General features: G+C 21.6%; 6 protein-coding genes across 6 annotated transcripts; 1 reads left to right on the forward strand and 5 right to left on the reverse strand.

Moving 5' to 3' along the window:
• Positions 1 to 457: 457 nt before the first annotated feature.
• On the reverse strand, positions 458 to 2089 carry DDB_G0268388 (hypothetical protein; the record flags this gene model as incomplete). Its single annotated transcript, XM_642319.1, has 3 exons — positions 458 to 1356; positions 1427 to 1631; positions 1718 to 2089. 3 exons carry the CDS (start codon positions 2087 to 2089, stop codon positions 458 to 460), a joined length of 1476 nt encoding a protein of 491 aa, XP_647411.1.
• A 328-nt stretch (positions 2090 to 2417) lies between these two features.
• DDB_G0268390 (hypothetical protein) lies at positions 2418 to 3673 on the reverse strand (the record flags this gene model as incomplete). Its single annotated transcript, XM_642320.1, has 2 exons — positions 2418 to 3554; positions 3665 to 3673. 2 exons carry the CDS (start codon positions 3671 to 3673, stop codon positions 2418 to 2420), a joined length of 1146 nt encoding a protein of 381 aa, XP_647412.1.
• Positions 3674 to 3795: 122 nt separating this feature from the next.
• DDB_G0267912 (hypothetical protein) lies at positions 3796 to 3954 on the reverse strand (the record flags this gene model as incomplete). The annotated part of the gene is made up of 1 exon (XM_642321.1): positions 3796 to 3954. One exon carries the CDS (start codon positions 3952 to 3954, stop codon positions 3796 to 3798), a length of 159 nt encoding a protein of 52 aa, XP_647413.1.
• A 273-nt stretch (positions 3955 to 4227) lies between these two features.
• On the reverse strand, positions 4228 to 5781 carry DDB_G0267914 (hypothetical protein; the record flags this gene model as incomplete). The annotated part of the gene is made up of 1 exon (XM_642322.1): positions 4228 to 5781. The coding sequence occupies one exon, from the start codon at positions 5779 to 5781 to the stop codon at positions 4228 to 4230; it is 1554 nt and encodes a 517-aa protein (XP_647414.1).
• A 367-nt stretch (positions 5782 to 6148) lies between these two features.
• Positions 6149 to 9496, reverse strand: mtmr15 (myotubularin related protein 15; the record flags this gene model as incomplete). Its single annotated transcript, XM_642323.1, has 2 exons — positions 6149 to 8321; positions 8406 to 9496. 2 exons carry the CDS (start codon positions 9494 to 9496, stop codon positions 6149 to 6151), a joined length of 3264 nt encoding a protein of 1087 aa, XP_647415.1.
• A 622-nt stretch (positions 9497 to 10118) lies between these two features.
• DDB_G0267918 (hypothetical protein) lies at positions 10119 to 12632 on the forward strand (the record flags this gene model as incomplete). The annotated part of the gene is made up of 1 exon (XM_642324.1): positions 10119 to 12632. One exon carries the CDS (start codon positions 10119 to 10121, stop codon positions 12630 to 12632), a length of 2514 nt encoding a protein of 837 aa, XP_647416.1.
• Positions 12633 to 12950: the final 318 nt, after the last annotated feature.

The raw sequence follows: 12950 nt of genomic DNA on the forward strand, positions 1-12950 counted from the left end.
ATCAAAAAAAATAACAAATTATTACCCTGCACAGTTGTGTCACACTCTTGTGATTCCCCCGAAATGAAATAATAAAAAAATTAAAAAAATTAAAAAAATAAATTTTTTTTTTTTTTTGATTAGATTGTTATTTTAAAAATAAAATTAATCATTACCAAAAAAAAAAAAAAAAAAAAAAAAAAATGGGGAAGATATTAATAAAATAAAAAAATAAATAATTAATCAATTGACCCAACAATTTTTTAAATTACATTATTAAATTTTTTTAGACTGATCCAAATGGAATTTGAGTTTTTTTTTGAAAAAAAAAAAAAAAAAAAAAAAAAAAAAAAAGAAAAAAAAAAAAAAAGAAATAATAAAAAAAAAAATTATTACAACACTATAACAAAAGAACATTTTTTTATTTAATTTTCTTTTGTAAAAATTACATCATTTTTGTCGCTATCACAATCACCTATCAACTATCACTATCACCATCACTATCACTATCACTATCACTATCACTATCACAACATCCAAGGCAGTCACTAGGACTTTTTAGTTTCCAATCTATTTTATTCTTTGATTGGTTATCTATTGATGATTTTAATAATCTTAATCGATTTTCACATATTGATCTGGTTTTACCGCCATCTATTCTTATTTTTTCTAGTGAATTTGAATGGAATTCCAAGATATTTTTAATAAATTTAATATTTTGATTTGTTGGACATCCATTCCAATCAGTACAAAAACGAATTGAAAATCTTTTAATACCACCACCACCACAACCATTATCATTGACTAGATTTTTTAAAGTTTTGAAATTTGTTATTAATATATGTTGAAATAAATCTTTATAATTTCTTTTAAATCCATAATAATGATCAATAGTAATACTTTGTAATGATGGCATTGGTGGTGGATAAATTAAGTATCTTGATGATTGGATACTTACTTGATAAAGATAAAGATATTCATCTTCATCTTCATCTTCATCATCCCCATAACCTTTAATATCTCTACTGATTCCACAATTTGTTGTTGAATCATATTCATCACTTTCAATATAAAATGATTCGACTCTTGAGAATAACAATTCAATATATTCTCTACTACTTGAATATGGTATTAATCTAATTGATTCATAATTGAAAAATAATGGTGGTTGTTTAATTAAACTGAATTCAGTAATATTGTTTAAATGAATCAATGGTTTGTTCCAATCAAAGTATTCATTATTTAATATTTTTGATAATACTCTAAAGAATTGTTTACATACTAAAGCATATGATAATAAATTATAATTTAAAATAACATCATCATATGCAATTATATTATCTGCATAGGATAATGATTCTCTTACTATCTTTTTAACTATTATATCTGATAAAATAAAACATGGTTTATCTGTTTTCTTTTGGTGTGTCACTCTTCTCATTATTACAAATTTGTGTGAATGTTTCAACAATTTCACCACCACCACCACCACCACCACCACCATCATGATAATCATGATCACTATATGCAATACTGAGTAAATTATCAATATTATAATATTCTTTTTTTTTAAAAAATTCTGACATAATAAATAACCTTTTATCTAATTTATCCCTATCATTCTCGTATAAATTTTTAAACCAATCTTTAAACTTTAAAATATATAAATAAATTTGAAATTAATATTATCAATAATAATAAAAATAATAATAATATTATTAATAAAAAGAAAACTTACTTTTTTATCTCTAATGATTTTTAAATAAAGTTTATTATGAAAGTAAATTGAGTGGTAATTTGATTCATCAATATCTTCGATCTTACTAAAAATATTGAATGAGCTATCAAAGAATATATTTAAAATGAAATTCATATAGCCTTTTTTATCGAAATAATGAAAGAATTTAAATCTATGATAGCTGTTGAAATAATTAACAGCTTCAATTCTAATTGATTTATTCTCTTTATGACTATCATAAATTCTTAAAACATCTATTAATCCAGAAAATGTTTTTGGTGTTTCTTTAATTGACTTTATTTTAATTTCTTCATTTGTTATTAATTCATCAACACTATTTTGTAGTTCTTCTCGTTTTCTTTTTTTTTCCATTTAAAAAATTGATTGTATAATTTTTTAATTTTTCTTTTTTTTTTTTTTTTTTTTACAGGTGAATAATAATAAAATGGTGTTTTGGATTTGTATGGGTATCCCAAAAAAAAAATTCAACACCTAATTTTTTACGCAGAAGATATTTTTTTTTTTTTTTTTTTAATTTAATTTAAACATAATGGAGTTAATATTAAATTCTTTTCAACTCATCAAAATAAAATTCCATTTGAATATTCTTAAAAAATTATAAAAAAAAATACAACTTTATGTCTAGATATTTATTATTATTCTTTTTTTTTTTTTTTAATATTTGTTTTGAAACCTTTGGTCATACTCTGTCAACTATCTTCCAATCTATTTTGTTCTTTGATTGCTTATTGATTGTTAAAATAATATCTTCAAAATGAACTGAACCTATATTATAAGCATCTAAACAATTAAATATAACTTTTTCCAATGTATTTGAATGGTTTTTTAAAATATCTACAATAAAACTAAGATCATAGTCTGGTTCTCCTTTCCAATCATTACAAAAGTGAATTGAAAAATTTTTAATACCACCACATCCACCACATCCACCACCACAACTACCATCACCACCATCACCACCATTATCAAGTTTAGTAGTTTTAAAATTTTTTATTAATATATCTTTTAAAAAATTTTCATAGTTGCTTGAATATCCATAAAATGAATGAATTGATAAACTTTGTAATGATTGCATCATTGGTGGTAGTGAAATTAAATATCCAGATGACACAATTCCTTCTTTATAGGTATCATAATCATCATGATATTTTCTAATATCAACACCACATCTATATTCAGGAAATTCAAGATCTCTAGAAAGTCCATCATATGATTCTATATCATGCTCATCAGTTTTAATATAAAATGATTGAACTCTTGAGAATAATAATTCTAAATATTCCCTACTACTTGAATATGGTATTGATTTAACTAATTCATAATTAAAATGAAAAAATGAATTTCTATAAATATTGAATTCTTTATTATTTAAATATATGCATGCTTTCCATTCAATACATTCATTATTTAATATATTTAATATTTTTAATAATACTTTAAAGAATTGTTTTGATACTAATGCTAATAATAATAAATTATCATTTTTAATAAATCCATCATCCATTCTTTCATCTTCAAATAAATAATTTCTAACTATCTCATTAATTATTATATCTGGTAAATAAAAATTTTTCATTTGTAAATGTACACTACTATCCTCACTACAATTATGACTATTATTTTTATTATTTATTGAGGAATTATTATTATTATTGTTATTATTATTATTTTTGTTGTTGTTTTCACCATATGCAATACTATGTAAAGTATCGATTTCATAATGTTTGGTTAATACTGAACGTGTTTTCATAGTTGCTAGAATTCTTTCTAATCGATCCATATCATTTTCATATAAATTTTTAAACCAATTTTTAAACTATTAAAATTTAAACATGTTTGAATTAATGATAAAAACCATTTAAATAAAAATAAAAATAATAATAATAATAATAATAATAATATAAATAATAATGATAAATCCCTTACTCTTATCATTTATTATTTTTTCATAAAGTATAAATTTAATATAAGTGGAAGAAATAATATCAAAAATTTCCGCAAAAACAAATTCAGAAGTATCAAAAAATACATTTAGAATGAAATTTGTATACCCATTTTCATCTATGTAATGAAGATTCAATTCTAATAGATTCATTCTCTTTGTATTTGTCATAAATTCTTAAAACATCAATTAATCCTAACAATGTTTTTGGTGTTTCTATTATTGATTCTGAAATTTTATCTATATCTATTTCAATCTCTTTATTGTTTGTCATTTTTAAACTTTTTTTAAAAAAAAAAAAAAAATAATCAAAGTCAAAAAAACGAGTTTTAAGGGTGCAAAGATAAATTTTTTTTTTTTTTGAAATATAATTAAATCAAATGTGGTTTGTGTGAAATATATAATTTTTTTTTTATATTTTATTTAGTGCTCTTTTGTGATTTATATAAAAATAAAAAAATAAAAAAAAAAAAAATAAAGATTTTTCGATAATATTTAATATTTATTTATTATTTTATTTTATTTTATTTTTTTTTCATAAAATTAATTAATGAAGTAATGGTTTACTTTCATCATTATTTTTATTATTGTGATGATGATGATGATGATTATTATTTTCTTCAGAATTATTTACACTTAAATTTTTAAGTTGTCTCTTTTTTCTAATTATAAGAACCAGTATGAATAAAACAAAAGCAAAACTTGCAACTGCACCAACGATAATTAAAGCGATTGCCCATTCAGGGAATTTAAGAGTTGAATAATTATAAGCATTAATTGCAAATTGAACTTGATAAGTACCAGTACTATTATTTAATTGCTGTTGTTGTTGTGGAATAACAATTGAAAGATAAACTGAATCAACTGAATAAGTTGACTCTGTTGAAGTAGTGTCAGTTGATGAATGATTTAATAATTTTAATATTTCATCATTTGATAGTAGTCTTAAATGAGCATGATTTGGTACAATTGATTGATTAAAACAATAAATATCTGATAAACTAAATAAAATCAATGAATTTGTTTTCTTATTATTAAAAAGTATTGAATTATTCGTATCTGATATCTCCCATGAAACAGAATACATATCATTGTTTGAATTTTCAATTTGTAATATCATTTCAAAAGTTGTACCATTACCATTACCATTATTTAAAAGGTATTGAGTATTTATAGTTGGTTCAATTAAAATTTGTGATGAAACTGATGAGATTGGTAAATAAGCACCATGATAATTTATAAATTTATTTAAAGTACTATTACTATTTTTTGAATAATTTGCCATATATTTAATTGTATTTAACCAACTATTCTCATTAACAATCGTTGAAAATGATAACCCATTTGATGTTTCATTTTTATCAATTATATTTGAATCTATAATATCTTGTTGTTGATATGTTGATGATGACGATGATGATGATGATGATGTTAAAACACTTTGTAATTTAATATTAAAAATATCATTTCTCGTTACCATTGCAAATGTTGAATAATCAATACCAACTGGTAATGATAATGCATCATTTGTAATCTTATGAGAACAATCAAATGATGCATATCCTTCATTACATAAACAAGTACTACCAATACTACAAACACCATGATCTTTACATTTCCCTGGACATGATTGATTTGTATAAAGGTAAGTATTCGATCCTAATACTCTAACTGGTGATATTGATAATGTACTACTGCTACCACTACTACTACTATCACTATCACTATCATCTGGTATTGGAATTGGTGTTTTAATAAATACTGTATTAAATTGATTGAAATTAAAAGTAGTTGATTGATTTTTATCTAAACCGAAATTAATTGTACATGATATAATTTGACTAAGTGGATCAATTGTTGGATCGTCACAAGAATAAATTATATTACTACCTGATAATGTCATTGAAATTTGAACACCTGTTGTATTATATAAACAAAATTCACCTACAATTTGAACTTTTGCATTTGATTCGAATGGATTAACCTCTGAAATACTTGAAACATATTGTTTACATTCAGAGGATGATGTTGTAGATAAATATTCATAACTAAAACATTTATTTAAATAAATTATAAAAAATAAAAATGAAATAATTTTCATTTTTTTTTTAATTTATTTTTTTTTTTAATTTATTTTTATTTTTTTATTATTTATTTTTTTTTTTTTTTTTATATATATCACACACATAGAAGATATTAATATTACATTTAAAAATGGTTTAAAAAAAAAAAAAAAAAGAAAAAAAGAATTTTTAATGTAAAAAAAAAAAATAAAAAAAAATAAAAAAAATAAAAATAGTTTTGTGAATCTATGAGATTTTTAGATATTTTTTGAAAATTTGAGTACTGGTATTTTTAAAAAGAAAAAGTTTGGAAATAAAAAAAAAATAAAAAAAAAAATAAAAAAATTGATTTCAGATAATTCACTTAAAAATTATAATTTTATTTTTTGATTTTCCTTAAATTTATTAATTTTTTTTATTTTTTACAAGACATACTTCAACGTCACAACCAAATGAAATTAACATATCAATCCAAATTCTTTGCTGATCACGTAATCTATCACCTGTTCCTTTAACTTCAACAAATTTTATTGAACTATTATTATTATTTTTATCATCTATATCATCATCATTATTATTATTTAATTTCCATAATAATAAATCAGGCATACCATGTGAAAAACTTTTAAAATCTTCAGTTAGTAAACGTGATATGAAAGCGATTAATTTACCACCTAAACATTTTGAGATAATTGATAATTGTTCTAATGATGTTGATTTCCAATTGACACCTCTTGCTTCACATCCATTATGAAGCCAAGATTGGTTCAATAGTATTAATAAATCATCATAGTTTGAATGTTCTAATCGTTTTATACGATTATCGATAGCTTCTTTTCTAGTAAAATAAAATTCATCAGATCCAAAGTCCAATGGTGAATTTTGAAATGGTGATTGAAATACATGTGGTACATTTGAATCAAAAATGATATCCCAAAAATATAAAACATACAACGTAATAAATATTGAAGTCTCGCAATGAATACCTTCCCAACCACCATTTTGTGAATAATGTTCAAGTGAGACTTCTTCAACTGTACCATGTGTAATTTCAATAATTTCTTCTTCTTCTTCTTCTTCTTCTTGTCCTTGTCCTTCTTCTTCTTCTTCTTCTTCTTCTTCTTGTTCTTCTTCTTTTTTAACAGAATTTGTAATTTGTAATTGATTTTCTTTTTCAATTTTATAACTTTGACCTGGTGGAAATAATTCATCATCACTTGTTATTTCTAATGATGTTTCTTCATCAATATAAATATTTTGACTTGAACTTTGTGTATTATTAATTGAAGTAGTTGTTAATATACTATCAAAACTTTTTTGACTACTAATTGCTAAAATATTATTATTATTATTATTAATTTGAGATTGAATTGGTGTTTGATTTTGAGATTGAGATTGAGATTGAATTGGACTTTGAATTTGAATTTGAGAAGATTGAATTTGAGTTTGAATTTGAGTTTGAATTTGAGTTTGAATTTGAGATGATAATGATGATTGAACTTTTTGTTGATTATTTTGACTTTGACTACTCTTTATAATTATTTTTTTAATTTTATTAATTTTAATTTGAGGAGTTAAAAATAAATATTTACTTTTATAACCTTGTTGATTATTTGAAACTTTTTCACGATAGATTGTAGTTGAGATTGGCTCTTTTAATTTATAAGAGAATTGAATTAAACCAGCAGGAATTCTCCAACGACGAGGTGGTGATGATAATTGAATTAAATGTTTTTCAATGGCCAATCTATCACCACTACGTAGGAATGGATCTTCTTTTAGTGAACGTTCCGCTATTAATAATGCATCATCACTACGATGTAAATGTTTATGATTGATGATCATACGTTGCCACCAATATCCTCTTTTACCTCTACAATAAGGTGATTCAATTAATAGCATTAAAAAATCGATACATTGTTGATATTTACGTAACTTTTCAAATATATCAATTGACCAAGATAGGATTCTAGTATAAACCCATCCAACCGTAAATTTTAATGCAAAACTATATTTAACTTTTTTACTAACACTTCTACCTAATTCATCTAAACAAACTTGTAATATTGATTCTAACGCTACTAAATCACCACCACTTTCATAAAGATTAATTGATTTCTCTTCTAATTTCCTTGCATTTTCATATTTTAATAATGATTCTCTATTTGGAAATATTGATTCATTCTCTGTTAAATCAATATCATATTCTTTAATATTATTATTATTATTATTATTATTATTATTATTATTATTATTATTATTATTATTATTACTACTACCACTACTATTTTGTGTTAAATCTATTACATCACTTTCTTGTTTAACTTGAATAAGTTGATTTTGTAGTATTTCTTCTTTTTCTTTTTCCACCTCTTCTTCTTTTTGTTGTACTTCTTTTTTTACTTTACTTTTCCAAACTGTATATTCTGGATATTTAATTCCCATTATATTATTTACAATCATTGATTTTGAATCATGAGTACTCCATGAATAGAAATAAAGATGATGAATCATTCTCCATAATTCAACTACTTCTGTTACAATTTTAATAGATTCTCCAACTAAATTTTCAACTTTTCTATAAAAAGAGAGAAAAAAAAAAATTAGTTTTTTTATATTAAAATAATTAATAATTATTAATAATTTTAAATGAATTAATTACTTTTTATAAATTGGTTTTGGTGAAAACAATGTACTTTGACCTTTAAATGGTTCACCAGAAATAACTTTTAAAAAAGTTTCTTTACCTGAAGAATTTGGAATTGAAAATGAACTAGCGATTGATTTTAATTGATCAATTTTTAATAGATTTGCAATTTCATTATAATCATGTTTATCACTACTATAATATTCCAAGAAACCATATTCTACCAATGATTCAATGGCTGCACCAATATTTTTAATTTCATTTTGATAGTTTGATGATTTTAATTCATTAATTTGAAACCATGGTCCTTTTCTATTATACAGTCTAACAAATAAATGCTGTGAATCTCTATCCAAAGTTTCAATCATTCCTTCAATATAATCTTTTTCATCATTAATAAATAAATGTTTATCTCTTTTATATACAGTTTCTGTTACAATTAAAAAATCATTTAAATAATATCTATTATTTTTAATTAAATTATTTTTATCATCAATTGTTGTTATATTATTAGAGGAAGAAGGTGATGATGATGAAGTAGTTGTAGTGGTTGTTGTCGTATTTGATGGAGGTGGGGTTGTAGGTTGAGATAATAGAAATTCTTCAAATGTCTCTGTAGTTGTAGTTGTTTTAATTGTTTTAAAAAGATTATTTGGTGATTCTTGTTGTTGTTGTTGTTGTTGTTGTTGTAGTTGTTTTATTTGTTGTTGTTGTGTATTTGGTATTTGTTGTTGATTTTCTTGTTGTGGTAATTTATTTGGTATTTGTGGAGATGATGGTGTTGATGCTTTTTGAAATTGTTGAATTAAATTTGTATTTCTAGAATCATCAAATGATTCAACAACTACAGTTGTTGTAGTTGTAGTTTTTTTAATTGGCGTTATCGTATTATTATTATTATTGTTATTGTTAGATTTATCATTTTCCTTATTATTATTTTGGGTGAATCTTATTGGTTGTGTTGGAGTTTTGGGTGGTGTTGTAGTATCATTAAAAAAGAAATCTTTAATTGAAGTTTGTTTTCCTTCAAAAGAGGGAAATTTTTTATTTGGGTTTACAGGAGGTGGTGATTTTCTTTTTACACTATTTTTAGTATTTGATTTCATTTATTAATTTATTTTTATTTTTATTTTTATTTTTATTTTTATTATTATTTTTTTAAAAAAAAAAAATTAAAGTGATAAATAAAAATTGAAGTGATATTATTTGTTGCTTTATTATGTTATTACATAACTAAATTTTATTAAAATAAACTAATAAATTAATAAATAAATTAAATAAATTAAATAAATAAATAAATAAATAATTAAAATAATATTAAAACTATTATCAATAAAAAACTTTTTTAATATAAAAGAATTGGCGGGTTTTTTTATTTTGTCGAAAAAAAAAAAATAAAAAAAAAAAAATAAAAATAAAATTAAAAAAAAAATAAAGAAAAATTAAAATTATCAGATTCCAATTATTTATCTAAAATTATAATTTTATTTTTTCATTATCATTTAATTTCTATTTAAAAGAAATTTCAAAAACACATTTTTTTTTATATATTTATATATTTATATATTTTTTTTTTTTTTTTTTGAATTTCACAATTATTTTTTTTTTTTTTTTTTTATTTTTTTGTTCAAACACAAAAAAAAAGTCGATTTTTTATTTTTTATTTTTTTTTCATTTTAATTTTTTATTTTTTAAAGTACTATTTTTATTAGTATTTTGGTAAATGAAATGAATAAAACGTCATCAAATAACATTAGTAATACCAATAATAATAATAATAATAATAATAATAATAATAATAATAATAATAATAATAATAATAATAATAATAATAATAATAATAATAATAATAATAATAATAATAATAGGATATTATCGCCTTTTAAAAGAAATAATAGTAAAGAGAATGGTAATGGTAGTGTTACGATTACATTAGAGCCATTAGTATCACCATTTAAACTTATAAAATCAAATTTCAAAGATGATGTACATACAAATAATATTAATAATAACAATAATAAAATTAAAAGATTTTTAGATGAAGATAATGAATTTGAAATTACTATACCAATTAGAAGGTCAGGTAATTCAATTAACTTTAATATAGGTATAGTGCCATCATCAAATAAAAAACAACAACAACAACAACAACAACAACAAAAACAAAAACAAAAAAAGAAGAAAACACTATCACCATTAAAAAAAGCACCTGGTATATATTCACTTAAAGATTTAACTATTGATAGTGATAGTGATAGTGATAGTTATTCAGATAATGATGATAATGAAGAATATAATATAAAATTAAAATCACCAATTAAAAATAAAATTGTAAATAATAATAATAATCAACAACAACAACAAAAACAAAAAGAAAAAGAAGAAAAAGAAGAAAAAGAAAAAGTAGAAAAAGATAAAAAAGAAAAAGATAAAAAAAAATTAATATTAAATTCATTTCAATCTGAATTAATTATAAATAGAGTTGAAAGAGAAAGAGAAATTAAAATTAATAGAATTGTTGAAGAAAAGAATAAAGAAATTGATGATAAATGGGTAGAGATTAAAGAATATAATCAAAATCAAATGATTAAAGAGAGAAAAGAATTTCATTCACAACAAATTCGATTAAATAATTTAATAAAGAAACAACATAAAAAAGATATTAAAGAGTTTTCAATTAAATTAAAACAAGCCAAACAAAAACATCAATCTGAATTATCAGAATCTTTATCACTATTGAATCAATTAAATAAATTGGAACAACAAGAAATTGATAGACATAATGAAGAACTCTTAAAATATGAATTGGCAATCAAAGAAGAAAAGAGAAAACAACAACAACTCATTGAACGTTATGAACAAAAAAAACGTGAAGAAAAACAAAGACAACTTCAACAAGAACAAAAAGAAAAACAAGAAAAATTAGAAAAAGAAGAAAAAGAAAAAGAACAACAAGAACAACAAAAACAATTATTAATAAAATTAGCAAAAGAAAAAGAAGAAAAAGAAAAATTTGAAAAAGAACAACAACAACAAAAAGAAAAAGAATTACAAAAAGAAAAAGAACTTTTACAACAAAAAGAAAAAGAAAAAGAAAAAGAAAAATTACAACAACAACAACAACAACAACAACAACAACAACAACAACAACAACAACAACTACAACAACAACAGCAACAACAAAATCAACAAAATAATAATTTAGGATATATTAAAAAAGATGGTATAATTTTTAGTTTAAATGAAAATTCAAAAAATTTTAATGATTTTAAAGAAAGAAGTAAAGAATTTGATATGATTATAAAGTTTATAAATGAAAAGAAATCAATGTTAAGTAGAGAAATGGTTGAATTTGAAAGACAAAATTCAAAATTAATAAATATTGCAATTAATCAGATATCAGCTTCACAAGAACAAGTTAATGAAAAAACCAATAAATTAATTAAATCAATTCAAGATTCACAACAATCTGATTATTTAAAGAAATCAACGATTTTATCAATTGTGAAAAAGTCATTAAGTCAAGTTGAATCACAAATTACATTTCATAATGCTTCATCATTTCCATTGGCATTAGTATTGGTTAGAGTTGGTGAAAAGTATCCAGAGTTAATTGATTGCTTATTAGCTTCATTAAATGAAAAATGTTGTTATACTGTACCTTACTATGTCTCACCAAAAGAGAATGAATCACAATCTTCAATTTCAAAAAGGATGGGTTATGCATTTAGTAATGATATTGTTGGAGATAATGATAAACCAATTGAAACTGAAGATGAATTTCATAAAAGAATTTGTGGTTATTTATCATTATATTGTGCTTTAATTTTAAAATCAGAACAACCTCATAAATCAAGCTCTTCTTCTTCCTCCTCCTCCTCTTCAACAATGATGTTTGGTTTTGGTACACAAATTGGTAATAATAATAATAATAAACTTATAAATAAGAATTTAAATATTGAAAGTTCATTAAGATGGTTAAAAGATTTAGTATCATTAAGACCACGTCGTATTACATCATATTTATTTGTAACATTTTTCACTCATCTTGGTAACCTATTATCAAAGAATCAGAAGAGTAGTTTAGAATTTAAAATAATTGTTGGGAAAATAGTTGAAGAAAATTTCTTTAATCAAATGAATAAACCTGGTACTGAAGGTTCATTTTCAAGATTAAAAAATTTAATTGAAGAATATTATAAAACTGGTACCTTTCAACAACATGAAGGTGTTGATTTTTAAATTCAATTTATTAATATAAAAAAAAAAAAAAAAATAATCAAAATAAAATAATAATAAAAAATTAATTTAAATTATAACACAATAATAACTTTTTTTTTTTTTTTTTTTTTTTTTTTTATTGCAGTGTACATTAAAAAAAAAAAAAAAACTTTAACTATAATAAATAAACATTTAATTATGTGATAAATATCACATACACTTTTTAAATCAATAATTTATTTTATTATTTATTCAATTTTTAAATTTTCTAAACAAACACCACGCCCAATAAATCATATCAACTTCCATTTAATTAAATTAAAATAAAAAAAATTAATA

This window comes from Dictyostelium discoideum (assembly GCF_000004695.1).
Source record: "Dictyostelium discoideum AX4 chromosome 1 chromosome, whole genome shotgun sequence".
Classification (NCBI taxonomy): domain Eukaryota; phylum Evosea; class Eumycetozoa; order Dictyosteliales; family Dictyosteliaceae; genus Dictyostelium; species Dictyostelium discoideum.